We start from the raw sequence: 16,906 nt of genomic DNA, 5'->3' as shown, positions 1-16,906 counted from the left end.
ATTGATATTGTTTTATTCAATGCGACTTGACATTGAAAGCTGTGTTGGCATTTCTGCTGGATGCCAGATGACTTGTGTATATAGTGCCTGGTTCACGGATCTATTTCAAATCCTTCACGTGCACGGTGCACGTGTTGGTTTGTTAAATTAAATTTATTTCCATATATATTTTGTACATGTCGATGATTAATCTGATTGTTTAGATTATTGCAACTCGAGCGTAGTTCAGTATTGTTTACGGTGAAAATGGTATGAATGGAATTTCCTTTAATTTATCATGATTACGACGACACGCATGGCTCAGTATCTATTTACAACAACTTTACATATTCTATGTTACAACTGATTACATATTCTTGACAATAAGTAAATTGATAAATAATTTTAGCTAAAGCTTCGTCGTTATATATTCGGTGGGCGCATTTCCATTGCTAGTTGCACATAACTTTTTGAGAAACTTCAAGTCGTTACTTATCTTTAGAAAATATGTAGGAATTTTTCCACGCCCCTTGACGAAAATTTCGCCCCGATAGTCACACTGATAGCCGTAGCTTTGGAGCACTTCCGCACTTTCCTTCGTCACTTGAATACGACCAGGGCGCCCGGTTGAGTCCATCCGCGATGCCATGTTGACCGCATTTCCCCAGATATCGTACAGAGGTTTACTGGATCCTACGACACCTGCCATCACTTTGCCATGGGATATACCGACCCGCAGCAGTCCCGGGCTGGTTTGTTTGAAATTTTCATTACTAAAGTCGCGCAACACTCGCATCAACTCGAGAGCAAACTCGGCCATAACGATCGTGACGTTGTTGCTCTGCCGACTGGAATTGCTGGAGTTGCTTCTTGTACTCGTGCTAGCTTTGTGCGTGACCTCTAGCGAGGTACGAGGATTAAGACTACGTCTGCCGTTGGTCATTAGAGAGGTACGAGTCATGCCCGACACTGACCGATAACCACTAAGAGACGATGACGAATCGCACCTACCCGGATCTAGTCCGCAGGCTGCCATGTACGTCCATCCGGCTACCTTTATTTTCTCCACCTTCAGGTACCCGTCGAAGTACTGCAGACGTTCGTCGAAATCGCAAATTATCTCGTTCAATACCTTCAACACACTTTTCTCATTCTCCACGGATATGTCCGTATTCACCTCCATGTTTGTGATGGTCGCAAACATGACCGCCACATTTTCGTATTCCTCGTTGTAAAACTCATTTTTCAACTGTCGATTGATGTAGATTTCGGCCACATGCGTCGGCAAGATGTTTTCCACCAGGATCTTGTTCGTCTGCTTTGTTACTTCCGCTTCCTCTTTCTGTTTTAAGAGCTGTTGTTTCCAACTAATGTTACACACAGTTAGAGAATATTTTATATTTTGCAATAGGACCTATCAAACACTCACTTATAATCCGTCCGTGCGATGTACTCCGACTGCCGATCGATCCAGTGAAATATAATGACAATGAACAGAATTAGCATCAGGTGGGAGACCTTTGGATCAAGGCCAGGATTCATGCTGGCGCTACTGTCGAAGTAATAGTACAGCTCATCAAAGATCGCCCAACAGTAGCAGAAGAATATCAGCAACCCTACGGCAGCCTTCAGCAGAAAGTGTATCCTAAGAAATAGAAAAGCCATTCCGATCGCCAACGTGAGGCACTGGGTGACTGACTGAAGATGGAAATTAAATTAAGTTAGCGATTCTTCATACATTCTGCCAGCAGTTTACGTGGCACTTTACATGACTTACCCATGGATTTGTGCAGAAATTTTTACCCAAAGAATCGAACGGTCCTCGTTGTTCTTGCAACAGGTTCGTAAGATTATCCATAACCGTAGGAGGTAGCTCACTTGTTGTCGAATGCTCCAACAGATCGTAATTACACTCTATTAGATACATTAATGAACACACCACCAGTAATGCGATCGTAATTAGATAGATCACCGTACGTATAACGTAGTTACTCATGATGTCGTTGGAGAAGTCGTAAAATATTCGCATTACCCTCGATTGGGGCTTTCGAACCCGCAGCAAATCGTCGATCGAGTACGGCGTATAGACATCCCATACCTTCTTGAACCAGGTGATGGGAATGAATGCAAGCAGGAGTGCACCGGACAATCCATTCAATACCCAAAAGTACATGCCCGAAGCTTCGTTTAAGATCTGTATTAGCAGGATGCACACGAACACGATGAAACTCATTAGCACGCTGTACTTGAGCATTAGGTCCGGTTCCTGAAGGTACGTCAGTTCCCAGCGTTTGTTTTCAAAGCACATGAAAAATGGGGACATATTGTCGAGACGGTTGGTGTCTTCTTCGCTGCAACGTGCTCCAGTCTCTGTAGATCTCGGCGATACCGTGTGCGAAGGTTCTTGAATATAAGTTTTGTAAGACGAGAAAAGCTTGTTGAATCTGTGGGAGGATCAATAAGATGGATTAGGTAGGAAACGCTAAGCGCCAGCTAAAGTTCACCGAACTGACTGAAATCTTCCGATGGGCATTCGTTCCAACTCGTAAGCCATTTCGACATTGGTCAGCTTCATGATTTCACGAAATTGTTCCATTGAGTTTTGCATAAAATTTCTCGTCACCAAATTGCGCTCCTTTTTAATGGTTTTCCTCTTCACTCCACTTGACATACGACTGCTCGGGCCAGGTTCTTGAACAGTAAAGAACTACCATGCTAATGAGTGATCGAACATCTTTGGGAATCTTTGAAAAGCTGCTATTCTTCTACTTACCGAACCATCGTCATATCCTGGCTGGGGAACGATCAGGAACGTCTGTATATTGTGTTTAACGAGGATAGGATCTTCCTTGGCCTGTGGTGTCCCTTCCTCGAAGATGTACTCTCCATCGAGTAACTCCAAAGTTTGCATTGTAACGTGAACTTTGCTGAGAAGGGAAGGATTTCGGAACGGCAATTAGACTTATGGTGAGATAGCGTAACGATCTCGCTTACCCTGCCTCGCCAGTTGATTCCATCTTGTTGGCAATAATGACGTCCTTTGACCAGATATCATACTGCCACTTACACGCCCCAATTACACCGGATATAATGCTTCCGCTGTGGATACCAATGCGCATATCGATGTTGAGATCTCGCGACATACGCACATCCCGTATGTCTTTGATCATGCGCAGGCCCAAGTTAACGCAGCTTTTGGCGTGATATTTGTTACGCACCGGTACACCAGAGACGCAGTAGTAACAATCTCCCAGAAACTTAATCCGCAGCACGTTAAACTCTTTCGAGGCTTCGTCGAACTTCACAAACAGTTCGTGCAATACGTCCACCAGGGTGCGAACGGGCAGTTGCGTTGTCATGTGCGTGTAGTTGACCACATCGGCGTACAGAATCGTAACGTTGGTATGCTTCTGTACGTACAGTTTGCTACGAAGCAAAGAATTGTGAGGATGGATTTTGAATTTGATTATTGCAACGCTACTTACTTTATAGAACGCCATTGAGTGCCGGTTCGGAAAAAGCTACGATTGCAAAATGGAAGAGAAATAAAGCGTTAAGAAAGTATCACCTATGTTTGCCTACGGGAGTTCTTACTTTTGGGTATTGATCGTTTGATTGGCATTATGCTGATCATTGCGCATTTTTTCTATCATCGCACGAATGTCCTTCTCCATCAGCTCGGCCGTATGTTCCGGCAGGATACTAAGCAGAAGCTCTTTCTTCAATGAAGCAAGAAGGTATCGTTCATTGTTGAGAAACAACTTGCACGAAATGTAGTATGTCGCCTACCTCTTGGTTACGTGCAAATTTCAATAGCAAGTTTCCCTCGACTAGCTCGCGTCTGTCGAGAAATGTCCGTCTAATAGCCACTTCGTTGATGAGCCGGAAGTACAACCCAAACAGATTCAGACAGATGAAATAGATCAGCTCGGTGATCACCTTGAGTGCCGTATTTTCCTCCAACCTGTAGGTGATCAGCGTCATCACGATCAGATAGCACAGAGACGTTGCACTGCCCAGTATGATGCCGTGGATGTTTTCGCTGAGTGGAAGAAATATGTAGATAGCCAGAATGGTATGGCTGGCATAGGAAGGACGTAGCGGTGGATTGATGAAGGTGACAACCGCATGGTACAGAGGAATTGTCAGATCGGTAATGATCATCGTAATGACGGCAATGCTGGAAGAGACGTACGGTACCCAAGGATAGGCCTTCACGAGACCCTCTTTGAAGGCGGCAAACAGTGAAATCCAGACGATGAGAATCCCAAACAGATAGCAGATCAGATCTGGATGAATTGCCGCCGTTGGATGCTACAATAATGGTACAGGGAGTGCTGATTAGTTACAAACATACTTAATCCATCCCCCCATGATGAGAGATGAAACGAAACGGTCCAGTTTGAATGACACCCCAATATAAACAGCATGATTCAGTAAATCAGCCGATACAGCGCGTAACTAGCGGTAGCGTGCTGTTCTTTATCGCGATACGATTCGGACACAACATCGCCAACATCATCACCCGCATGCGGCCGACACTGATATCGAGCGCTTCCGAAGTAAGCAACACAACAATGCACTGTGGTGCGTTATCACCATCAATTAAAATTATTGTCATCTTCGCATAAACGCTCTAGATAGGAGAGCGGGTCAGGTTTTGTTGGGTCTTATTTTCGAAATGGAACACAGCTCCCTCAGGAAGAAGATCCTTGGCCCGCAGCAAAGTCTGTAGAGACCTATTTCGGCGAGCGGATAATTGATGGGAGATGAATTGATGCCACCTGACAGCAGTCCCGTTGATCAGTAACTTGCCCAAGGCAGCTGGCAAAATCTGAATGAATGAGTGACGGGGCGCCATAAAATCCCGCCATCGCATTGAAAGACATTGCATACTCACCGGCTTACCGGTCACGATGACGATCACATGCGAGATACTGACGAACGTTTGAAGCACTACAAATATCGACAGATAGCTGCGCTGAACCCGTTCCATATATTTCAGGTAGAAGGTTTCCAATCCCAGATTGACACACTCGCGCTGTAATGTATGCAGGTGACGCGGTGAAAGCGATTGAAAATCGACCGAAACCGAGGATCCAATGTGCTTACCCGCAGAAATCCTAGTTCCCACTTCTTGAGCGCAATGTAATCGCCCTCGGTGTCGTGGGACTGATCGGTGTTGCTATCCGGTCGACAAATGTCACATTCGTCCGGTGCATAAACGCCCGCTTCGGAATTCACCTCACCAATCATCTTCGTACTGTGGGCACACGTCCACTCAATCTGCTGCGGTCCTTAAACACTTTAGTTTGTTGATTTTCGCTATTACATCGCTTCAATTAAGTTTGCACTACTACCAAACACTGCCGCGGTCACTAAACCACGTTGTCACCGATGTTTGTCGTTCTTCAGATATTTAATCCTGCGTTCGAAACCCTTTTCCGACCCATGTGAATTGTTACTTTGCGTGCAAATTGAACCGTAACGTCGCAGACGGTTCGCGTATTCGTAGCATAAGAAAGTGTAAGCGTTCGGCGCTTTCGAGCGACAATCGGAAACTAATCAATAACCGGACGATGATAAGGTGCTCCAGCCTAACAGATCCACTCGGCCCCGTAGTTGCGACGCGGGAGAGAAGTGTATCGGAAAGGGAAATTGAAAATTGCCACTTAAAAAGTAATGTACAAGACGACGCTCTCCGATAACGCTCACACCATCAGTATGATGTAGGTGTGAGCACACCTGTATCGGACCGTAAAATGGCTTCTACCATAGAAACACATGCACGCATTCATTGGTTCTAGTTTTGTTGTACGTTTATTAGCTTTCCTTCCCAAAACGCTATCTTCTCGGCACGCTTAAGCTGATGGGCAGTATAGAGTATGGTGTGTAGAGGATAGAAAAGCTATCTAGAAGACGGGAAGGTAAAAATACGGAGGGCCAATGTGACGGACCGTGCGGAAATCGGAGCCGGTTCGGAGTGTCATTTTACGATCGGATAATCTAGGTTCATACTAAAAGGAAAGGAAAACACGCGTACACAGGTTGGAGGAGGAAAGTCCCTACTTAAGTCACTGGATTTGTTCTGTAGTAGCACCAGTTTGCATCATTCCTTTCCTTTGTGGAAGCGTCAACTACGTCACTTCCGGCTAATCTGTATGCTAGTTTTGGGGTTGTTAGTTGTAAACGATTGATGGATTGATACCTTTTAAATATTACTCGCTTAAAAACTATCGCATTAAAACGTAATGAAGACGGGTTTTTTGCACGGGGCAATTAGTTGTTTAGTAGTTCGTTTGCTGATTTGTGGCACGTTTGTCATTTTGTAAGCACGCATACGGTATGCGTGACATAACATTTGCTACCCCACTGATTCGAGAACAGAGGAGTTTCCCTAACATGGAAACACGGCTCCTGCTTATGGTTCCAGATGCGTACGCTTAAAGCATCCCGGTGGCAGTGATTTTGCTATTAGCTCGATGTTAGCGACCTCGAGCCGCAGATCGGCCAGCTCCTTCTGATAGCTGCGGATGTTCTGGTTCTGGATGTTCTTAGCTTCGGTCAGACTGCTGAGTCGTTTGGTCAGCTGCGCATCTTCCAGCTCCTTTTCTGCCGCAGTAAGCCGACGTTCTGTTTCAAAAAGGTTAAGAATATTAAGCGACATCTCTTTAAACTCCCAATCTAGGAAACAGTGTATCTTACCCAAATCATCCAAACTGTTGACGTCGATCTCGCGCAAATTGGCCAACTCCGACATGATGAGATTGACCTCTCGCATCGCTTTGTCGACTTGCGATTTTGCTTCATTCGAATTCAGCTGTGCTTGGCCAACCTTTTCCTTGGCCTCGTTCGTGAGATTCACATCCTTGCGAATCTGTGCTTCCCGTTCCTCCAATCGGTTGTCCGTCTTGGCTAAGCGTCCATTCAACTGATCTGCTTCATGATGAAGATCACGCGCGGTGTTCTTCGTCGCATTGGCGCGCTTTTTAATATTTTCAGCCAGCTGTACAAGAAAGTCACAAACAAACATACGGTTATGCATTATGTCCCAGTGTTTCGTATTCAGCACTTCTCTCCTACCTTGGAAGCTTCCTCCGCATACTTGTCCTGAGCCGTTTGTGCGTTTTTCCGTGCATCTTCCGCATTGCGACTTGCAGCATAGAGAGCCTTTACAAACGAAACAAAAACATAGAAGGTTAATGTGAATCAATTATTGTACACCTTCAATACAAAAAAAAATCTCACCTCTTCTGCACGCTGTAAAAGCTCGCGCGAGTTGGTGATCTGTCGTTCAATGTTCGGCACTAGATTGAGCGCATCCTCGGCACGCTTGGATGACTCTTCGACTTGGTTCTTGAATCCGGCCAATGTTTGGTAGGTGTAGTTTGCCTTCTGCAATGTACCATCACCTTCAGCCACGGCTTTAATCGCCAGCTCTTTGGCGTATTGCAAATGCTTCAGTGCTCCGATAGCATCTTCCTTCTGTATATGAGCTCTGAAAGATAGGAAAGATGTCCAATGTAGTACATATAATACACCATACATATACACCATACAATTCCTTACCTTTGGAGCAACGTCTCTGCCAACTCAATGTTTGTGGCGACGCTTTCGAGCAGCTGAGCATGGTCTCGTATTTTGTTGGCAAGATCCTCCGCAATTCGATCCGCTTCCCGGTTGTACTGGTTAGCTTCCTTCTTGATCTTATCGATGTCGATGTTTGGTGGTGCGGTACGATTGACGGCAGCAAACAGTGTCAATGCTTCATCGTTTACTTCACTCGCCCGTGTCAGTGCTTGCTCAGTAAGCTTCGACACAGTGTTAAGCTTCTCGCGGGCCTGTCCAATCTCACTCGATATGCTAGTGTCAAGTTCCTTGGTAATGTTTGCCTGTTGATTGAATGCATCGTTTGCTTTTTTCAGCGCTTCCGAAGCCTTTTTATGCGCTTCTTGGGCCTGCTTCATGTTGGCGTCAGCTTCTGCCTTGAACCGATCAGCGTACTGGCGAGCCTCGCGCGATATACCACTGATTTGGTTCGTCTGGTTACCCAGGTGACCGGAAATGTCTTTCGCACGTGCCAACGCCGTATTGCCCTCCGTTTGCAGCAGTTCCACGGCACTGTCCAACTGACGGCGTGCGTCTTGAATTTTGCCATTTGCCAGGGTGGCATTGTAGCCACCTTTGCCGATCTTGTGGTTCGTTACCTCCTGTGATTGATCAGCATTGTCGAGCAGCTTCTGTACTTCCTGCAAGCGACCCTCAAGTTCACGGAGAATTTCATTCAACGTCTTTTCGCCACCACCAGAACCACTCTTCGCATCCTCTACAAGAATGTCGATCTTCTCCTGAACCGCGTGCAACTTTCCAGCAAACTCATTGTCGTCAATGACAATCGGTTTCGATTGGATGTCCTGAAGGATTTGATTCAACTCGGCCAACTTAGCACGATGATCGTTTGCGGCATCCTGTACCAGATTGTAGCACGCCGGACAATCCAAACATCCCTGGTGTCGGTCGTACTTGTTTTCCTTGCAGCGATCACACCGACGTCCTTCCACATTATCATTACATGGACATTGACCGTACTGGTTGCACTGAGAACCCTTCGAACCACTGGGATCGCAATCGCACGCATGACATCCATCCTCCGAGAAACCGTAATGTGCTGGAGCACACTTATCGCACTTCTTGCCAATCACTCCTGGCTTGCAGAAGCACTCGCCCGAATATCTGTCACATGATGCGTTGTAGCTGCCGATCGGATCGCAATTACAGCTCTCGCAGCCGTTTCCAGACCCAATGTTCCAGTAGCCGTTCTTACACTCATTACACGTACGTCCGATTACGTTAGGCTTGCAGTGACAGTTTCCGTTGATGGCATCACAGATTGAAATACCCTTTTCCGTTTGTTCCGTGCCTCGTGGATAGCAGCTACACTCTTCGCAGCTTCCGTGCGGTTCTGCGAGTGGGTCTCCAAAGTGGCCTGAAGGAAGGGAACAAACACAATATATAAGTGATACGTGTATAAATGAACAAACTTGAAACTTGAGAAATTCTGTAATACCATCTCTACACCTTGAACGTTGCTCTTGCGAAAGAACACCGACAAACGCCAACACTAACAGAACATATAAACGCTTCCAACAGTAACGCATGTCTAAAGCTCCTTTAGCGTATTGGGGTGGAACCATTGCAATCACATATTACACACCAACCGTGTATTTATCTTATCACAAGTCGTATCGATCATTGATTAAAACGTTCCAATGCCACGGGATGGAAGATAACTCTCAGCGAAAACGATTGAACGCTCTTACCTGGCAAACATTGGTCGCAGTGTGGTCCGGCCGTGTTGTGAATACACTTGAGACATTCGCCTGTAGTACGGTTACAGTTGCCGACTGCGTTCGGGTCCACATTTCCATTGCAGTCGCATGGTTGGCACATTCGCACCGCACCATAAACACCGCTTGGATCGCCGTAGTATCCATCGGAGCAGAGCTCACAACGAGGGCCTGGAAAGATGGATGAGTAAGTTGTATCAGTTGCAAACCACACGCCGTACGCTTGGTTCCGTAGCTTACCGAAATAGCCAACCGGACACTCGAGGCAGATCACCGTATCGCCTGCCATCTGCATGCAGGCACCATTGTTTGGACAGGGGCACCGTCTGCAATCGAACGGTGTTCCACCTAGCGCGTTGCCGAAGAATCCTTTCGCGCACTGATCGCACGTATCGCCGGCCGTGTTGTGCTGACAGATGCAGCGTCCCGTTTCGGAGTCGCAGATTTCCGCATGTTTGTTACAATCGCACGGTACGCATGGCATGAACGGACCACCACGTGCCGGATTGTGCCGGTAACCAGGTGCACACGATTCGCAGAACTGTCCCACATAGCCTTCTGGGCAGGTACACTGCTCGATCCACGTCGCCTGCCGACCAGCAGCACCACGGTGTGCCGTCTGCAGCTCGACGTCGTCCAGTATAGCTTCGCCATGGTCACCGTAGATGGCACGGATCTTGATTGCGGTCAGATTGCTCAAAATCGACATGAATCCGCGGCCCGAATTCGAAGGATGCCAGGTATATTCCGAGTTCTCGTGCAGTCGGAACGCAAACTCGTGCGATTCCTCACTCGGCATGCGTTGGTTCTGGGCGAAGATCGGCAACGATATGCTACTGTTGCCGCCCTGTAGCACCACATCGTACGGGCTAACTTCAACGCGCGGTTGCCCAACAAGCTGCAGCCGGAACTTGAACAGTCGGTTGTACGAGGCGCGCTGATCGCCCAGGAAGCGATCCGGCGCTAGGAAGTACACCGTCCGATGCCCATTAGCTCCCACGCCGATCGATTGGCTGTGCGAGTTGTACTTCACGTCCACCGGTGAACCCGTGTCCGAGATGGCGGTCCATTTTTCTTTGTGTTTGTTAAAGTTGGAGGTCGTCGATACGATCGAGTACCCGCTTGCGCTTGTACACTCGAGAGTGTGGCCGTAGCAGAAGCATGGCGTACAGCCGAACTTATTTTCCGCGTCCAGATTAAAGTATCCTAGCCGACACTCGCGACAGTGACGACCCTCGACGTTTTCCTTGCAAGAGCACACACCAGTCACCGGATTGCAGGACGGAGTGTTGTCTAGCGAGCCACGCTCGTCGCAGTTACACGGTTGGCAACCGTGTGGCCCAAAGTTGAAGTAGTTACTGTCGCACCGGTCACACTTCTCGCCCGTAACGCCCGGTTTGCATTGGCAGCGACCTTCGGTATTGCACTGCAACGATCGCGATCCCACCGGATCGCATCCACAGTTAATGCAGTAGCCATCGTCGCGCATGAAGAAGTTCTCCTTACAACGCTCGCAGTTCGGGCCATCGCGGTTCGCTCCGCAATCGATACAGTGGCCACCGTGTCCAGTCAGGTTATACAAATGGCGATCGAAGAAACATTTCGTGGAGTATCCGTTACAGTTACACGCTGGGAAGATTGAGAGCAAGCATACATAATGTGGGTTAGAAATGATTTGCCATCAGAAGCGACGCGGGGGACCGTCCCTTACAGTCTATGAGGTACCGAACGCGAGGCGAAGAAGAACCTTTCCGCTCTCGGTACGTGTAGAACGCAAATGGTTCAGTTCCACTGGCCAGTAGCAGTAATAACAGCAGCAAAGCCAACCGATACACGTTAGAACGTTTCATAGCACTCGGGAATTTTCGCTCCGTGCGAAGGGAAGTTCACTCAAGGAAGTTTAACCACAACCAAATGGTTGGTTGTACGAAACGCGAATGTGTCTGCATCCGAAACGAAACTGTACGACAGCAAACCCCGGACAGTTGCCCTAGATGGACAGGCAACTGTCGAAGATTCGAAGACGGCTCGTAGACCAGTTCCCGAAGGAAGAGTGCTTGCGTGATATGTGCAGCACATAAAAGGAAACCCGTCCTTTACGCATCATTCGTACGATCTGATATGGTAGAAATCGTATCAGCAACCATCGGAAAAGGTGGCCCTTCACTTTCGGGGTCTCTTGCTGCTGCCGGATCGGTATTAGCGTTTGCTAACGGTTCTTGCCGATCGGGACGTCCACAGCACAAAGCAACAAACACACAAAACTGCGAGGTACTTACGTTTACACTCGTGCACATTTTTGGATGTCGCTCGTCCCCACGGTGCATCGTTGTAGAATGGCAGACAACGGTCACAGTCGGGTCCGTCGGTGAAGTGCATACACTTGCATACGCGCGTCCGCTGGCCATCCAGTCCGGTGCTGGTGGTACATTCGCTTGCGTGCCCATTACACTTACAGCGCGCACCGACCGCAATGTCGGTAATGGCGTAGAAGTACGATTTCAGTACCTGTGAATCACCAAACACTTCGTCACCGAACGTGTTCAATCGATCCAGCGTAATCCGTATATCCGTGGCCGTCACCCACTGTTGCAGCTCCAGATGATGCTCGAAGTTGATGGCCGACGGGCGACCCTCCAGTGACGAGAACGCAATGTTACCGTCCCGCAGCGGCGATATGTCACTGTACTCGCTGGTACAGAGGGCACGCGACTCATCCTCACCGTTCATGACGGAAATGGAATCCGGCAGCCCGTAAGTATCGCGACAGGTCGCACTGTAGTACTGGTACGGGATCCATGGTCCGTTCGGTGTGACACGCTTGTAAATCGCGAACGATTCTGGCCGTGGCGAGTGGAACACGATGCGGATGTACGTGATGTCGAACGATTTGCCCAACCGCATGGTCAGGTTCACTTGGTTCGGGTACTGGATGGCTTCGAACATGGTTTCCGATTGCCACCAGGTCGGATTGTTTGGATCATGCAAATCCGTGAGGAAGTGGGGCGAATGTTGCCCTGCATGGCACACGTCGCAGCTTTTCCGGTTAGAGTAACCCGTCTGCACGCAGAAATCCGTATCCGTATCATCTCCGCACGTGTTGGTGGCTTCCACATGCAGCTGGTAGGCCGCATTTTCGAACTCAGGAATACAGCGCTGTACAAAGGAGAGAACGCAAGAATGAGATCATTTGGAGTTGAGGTAAGGCTGGATTTTTAACTCCTTGTTAAAGTGTTCGACAAGTTGTAGTGTATTCATGGCCACATCCCAGTCACCGTCACGTACACACACAGTCCATCATCTTTTAGAACAAGTAAACTCTTTTCCACTAAGAACGCGCAACCCGAGCAAGGGGGTTTTAGAGGTCCGAGATTGCTGGTCTTATCACACTGCCAGCAAAAGAATGGTTGAAAATAGCTGATAAAGACGCTTCCGGAGCAATTCCATGCGTTCGTCTGACCACTACGCCACACATCTACGCTTTGCCCCACGTACTGAGACCGTCGGGAAGAAACATTATCAACTCCACACTTCACCGTTCCCCATCTATCCCGGACTCCGTGTGGTGTGTGCCTGTGTTGTGGTTTCCGTTTCCTTTACATTCGGTTGCCGCGCACTCATTAGGCGGACGGCGCTAATTGAGCTGCGCTCGAAACAATTGTTGCTAATTGAAAAATATGCATTATTTAAGGAACTGCTTTACTTTCCAACATCTTTGGCAAAAACTCCCTCAATTAAGTAGCGTCATCTTGATGCAGGAAAAATACATATGGCCGACTACTTTGCTGTTGGGAAGGTGCTAAGCGCATGATCACGTCCAGCTTTTATTAGAACACGACCCTACTATCCCTGGATTGAAGAAGCGAAAAAAGCGATAAGCCAAATGGGGTTTGGTAAAGCTAACGAATTATCAAACTCTAACAACAGTTTGAAATTCCACACACAGTTTGATGATGAACTTTAACCCAGTTTCTTTAGTTCTATGCGAGCACTATCAAAGTCGGAAAACCTATGCTTCTTCCGGAGAAGATTGTTACGTCATGACTTCTTATGTGAGCCACTCTTGCAAGCTCTGGCGCATTCAAACGTGTTGTCTTACCTGCGGTCTGCCGTAAGGATCGACACACTCCAGCGGTGGCAGGTAGTGTGTATTTTCATTAGCCCTTGTCGTCGTTAATACTAGCAGCAATGCCGTCGCCGTCACTAGAGCCGTCCAGGCTCGCGATTCACCTCTCACACTTAGCGTCATCTTTGGCACTTTGGTAATCTTGTACAGCGGGTTTTGGTCGCCTCTGCCGCCACCCCGAGGCCACTAGTACTTCTCCACCAGTTCTCTAGCACTATCCGTACACTGTAGAAGAAGGATAAATACGCACTCTAGGTAATTGTTTCGCTGCTGTGTCGTTCGCTGTGTTTGCTAATCCACCAGTGTACACGCGGTGTCAGAACTGCTGCATCCGCTGATGAGGAATTGCGAAACCCTCCTGAGCTCTCACTCAGTAGACCTCGAGCAACCTCAACGGGTAATGACTGGCTCTCATGCTGGTCCGTTCAGCCCGAACTCCAGCACGTCTTATCGGCAAATGGTAATTCAGGCCAGCTTCCCGTACAACACTCGCTGCCAGATGTTGCCGAGCGTAGAGCAACCCGACTAAAGAGAAGTCCGGGTACGATCAGACCCCAAGAGAAACGAGAGATTTGACTCGACTAAAGAATACATGGGGAGAGATTACAAAAACAACTGCCGCTAGCAGTGGCAGCCAATTCTGCCGTCATATAGCACCGGTTCGGGAGATGATCTTCAATGGCGCAGACCAGCGCAAGATCCGCTATTATAATGCAATGTTTCTTCTGAAAAAAATTGGAACAAAATCTTCTGGTGTTTTTTTCTTCTTTCCTGTTTCCCGGCCACACCCTTCCACACTGTCGTCAAGATAAACACAACCCCGCCTGCTATGATGAAGCAAATGTTGATTTTTGTTGCGAGGGCATCCGGCAGTCTCCGTTGCTGAAGCCGATCACGATCATCGATCACTGTTGAACGGGGCATGGAGCAATGAGGCGATGAATTGTAAACAGTACGCTACGCGGTGCTTTGGGTAGTAAAATTGGGATAGTTTTACATCTGCTGTGAGTATGGAAAAATAAAGAATGACTTCATCATTCTCTGCGGCACGCATCACCGTCTCCGGCTGGTACTACACCATCGACCAGTTGTTTTATGAAAGAGGAGACAAAACACACTGGGACGGGACGGGTGCTGCTAGCTGCAACTTTGTGCTTCTGAGGAATACACTGTGCAATCACGGGTGCAAGAGATCTTGCCACTGCTGATGTTGGGGATGTTTTTCTTTATCTTCCCACCAAATATTTGTCTTGCAGATGGCGTCATCAGAGTTGATAAAATGATGATAATCGCAAGTAAAGATCGACCTTTTTGGTGTGGAATCGAGGAAGTTACTGATCGTTGGGCGATTTTTGGATACGGGGGTTTTTTATTAGTGGGGAGTTGCTCTCCTCTCTACCAAGTATGCACCATATCCGATTGCACACGTGCCTCTCTTGCACTGCTCCTTCTAACTAACAACCCCCATCCAGAAACATAGGGCCATCGGCTTTTCTGGAAAAGTGGCTCACACACATTCAAAAGGGCACCAGCAGTTTGGATGTGTTTGTTACGTGAATAAACCACCCGAAAGCGCGTTTCCACTTATGCTAACCAATGCTGCACCTAAACCCCAGACTAAACTCTGTGCTCAACCGTTTCACTTTTCTCACTCTCTGTCTGTGCGACTGTAAAATATGCTGCTTCCCGAAGCAATCCCCCTAGTCGAATTCTCCGCGTTTGTGAACTTCGATATGCTCAACGAGGAAATGCATCGATCGCACACTACCTACAGACGTCAACGCACAACTACAACGATTTGATAACACACGCATTCCTACACTTCGGAGGGAAATTGTGTCCGGATTTAGAATGTTGTCCAACTTTTGTCCCATTCATTCTCGGCTGCTTCTAGCGAACCCTCCGTCAGTTACGCCACAGCTGTAAAATAAACAGTCGTCACAAACCACACACTCGAGAGGCTTATCTGTTGCTCATTGATAACCGCCACCAAGAAACGGCACAAATTAAACATACCGGAACAACGCATCTAACGCTGACTCCCTGCATGGGTTCCGTTTTGTTTTCTTCAGTGGTGTAATTTCACTTTCGATTAACTTTATATGGCCTCTGCTCATATGCTCGCGCACAGACGAGGGCCGTTGATTTGATTTTTTTTTGCTGATCTTTCACATCAGTTTCCTACAAAAAAGCACGTTGTTCACTTCTTTTTTCTTTCGATTCGACACTTGCACGCAGTTTGTGCGATTTTTTAACAAGTTCGTTTTTGACAAGGATGTCCACAAGTTTTCGGCAGCAGTGTTTTTTATTCGACACATGTCACCAACAAAGTAGCCAATGAAACAGAAATTCGAAACGAGACGTCATTTCGTTCAGAACATTCCAGTTTTTCACACCGTCTAGTGCTCTGTTCAGCTGCAAGCATGCCGGAACCAGTGGAACGTCCAGTGAAATTTCCTTACACGTTCACCGCGAAGATGGTGCAATTCCCGTACCAGCACTATGTAAAAAATCAGTGGATTTGGCGATTCTACTTTGTTGCGTTCGGATTGTCGCTGCCACTGTTTTACAAGCTCCACTCGCTGGCCAATATGCCCGCCAACAAGGAAAAATGGGCCGAATCGAAACGGAAGCAAATGGAGCACCATTAGGCGACAATGGAAAACATGTATTCGCGTTCAAGTGTGGTATAGAGCGCGCGGGCTCGAAGAATTTTAACGAAAACAAAATCCAAAATGCATACACTGCATAAAGCTAGCGAAGGAAACGACACTGCAGGAAAGAAAAACACGCACTCTCCAACACTAATACACACGCGCGCGCGCGTTAAACAATATGCTGCTTTCAACACATGGCGCTTATGTTGCCACCTACGATCGAGTGAAGAATGCAAGGGCTGAAACGAGGAGCATTAAAAAAAATCACAGAACAACGCGCAACAAACAGCACCGGATAAAACACACAACCTAAGCTTTTCACCTTTGCACTACAAACACAATCCCGTTGATGCGAGCAGCGACATATGAAGATGGTGCTCAGCACGGCAAGATCTCGACGGCAATGTTTTATGTGCTACGATGGTTTGCTAATGCTTAGCCGTTCAAAAACACACACCTCAAGATGCTGCATCTGCTGGCACCCGTACGCACACACATACATTCGGAATTCGAGACAGAGAGGGAAGAACATCTACGCGCATAGGCTGGCTACATACATAGCGATCGCGATAGTGACTTCATCCGAGAAATATTTTCATTTTCAATTTTTATGTACGCTTTCCGTTGAGTTGTGTGCCCAATTTTCGATAAAAAATGTAATGTTCATTGGAGAAAACAATGTTTAAAAATAAAATAACATAGTTTCTCTTTTCTTTGCGAAAAAAACAAGAATTTTAATCACACAGAACGAAGAAATGTTTCGTCGCTTGTGTATCGCCAGCTGTTTTTACAGCATA

The 16,906-nt window shown here is 47.4% G+C and overlaps 3 protein-coding genes across 5 annotated transcripts; 1 reads left to right on the top strand and 2 right to left on the bottom strand.

The window, feature by feature from the left end:
* Positions 1 to 99: 99 nt before the first annotated feature.
* On the bottom strand, positions 100 to 5,701 carry LOC125769931 (adenylyl cyclase X E). The gene is made up of 11 exons (XM_049438988.1): positions 5,092 to 5,701; positions 4,880 to 5,020; positions 3,769 to 4,293; positions 3,574 to 3,698; positions 3,465 to 3,500; positions 2,974 to 3,405; positions 2,753 to 2,906; positions 2,493 to 2,686; positions 1,757 to 2,423; positions 1,409 to 1,677; positions 100 to 1,346 (listed from the first exon to the last, which is right to left on the bottom strand). The coding sequence occupies exons 1-11, from the start codon at positions 5,233 to 5,235 to the stop codon at positions 389 to 391; spliced, it is 3,645 nt and encodes a 1,214-aa protein (XP_049294945.1). The 5' UTR covers positions 5,236 to 5,701; the 3' UTR covers positions 100 to 388.
* Positions 5,702 to 5,780: 79 nt separating this feature from the next.
* On the bottom strand, positions 5,781 to 16,654 carry LOC125769930 (laminin subunit gamma-1). 3 transcript variants are annotated; one of them, XM_049438986.1, is made up of 10 exons: positions 16,419 to 16,654; positions 13,426 to 13,677; positions 11,606 to 12,482; positions 9,567 to 10,955; positions 9,300 to 9,497; positions 7,549 to 8,965; positions 7,228 to 7,477; positions 7,063 to 7,149; positions 6,685 to 6,985; positions 5,781 to 6,612 (listed from the first exon to the last, which is right to left on the bottom strand). In XM_049438986.1, exons 2-10 carry the CDS (start codon positions 13,573 to 13,575, stop codon positions 6,401 to 6,403), a joined length of 4,881 nt encoding a protein of 1,626 aa, XP_049294943.1. In that variant the 5' UTR covers positions 13,576 to 13,677; positions 16,419 to 16,654; the 3' UTR covers positions 5,781 to 6,400. The 3 variants fall into 3 exon arrangements, with proteins under 3 accessions (XP_049294943.1, XP_049294942.1, XP_049294944.1); XM_049438985.1 differs by having other exon boundaries at positions 16,432 to 16,654; XM_049438987.1 differs by lacking the exon at positions 16,419 to 16,654 and adding an exon at positions 15,915 to 16,001.
* On the top strand, positions 15,739 to 16,421 carry LOC125769940 (uncharacterized). The gene has a single exon (XM_049439005.1). The coding sequence runs from the start codon at positions 15,876 to 15,878 to the stop codon at positions 16,101 to 16,103; it is 228 nt and encodes a 75-aa protein (XP_049294962.1). The 5' UTR covers positions 15,739 to 15,875; the 3' UTR covers positions 16,104 to 16,421.
* Positions 16,655 to 16,906: the final 252 nt, after the last annotated feature.

This window comes from Anopheles funestus, chromosome 3RL (assembly GCF_943734845.2).
Source record: "Anopheles funestus chromosome 3RL, idAnoFuneDA-416_04, whole genome shotgun sequence".
NCBI classification, from domain to species: Eukaryota; Metazoa; Arthropoda; class Insecta; order Diptera; family Culicidae; genus Anopheles; species Anopheles funestus.
Note: the sequence above shows the minus strand (reverse complement) of the source record. Positions and strands in the feature narration are given on the sequence as shown.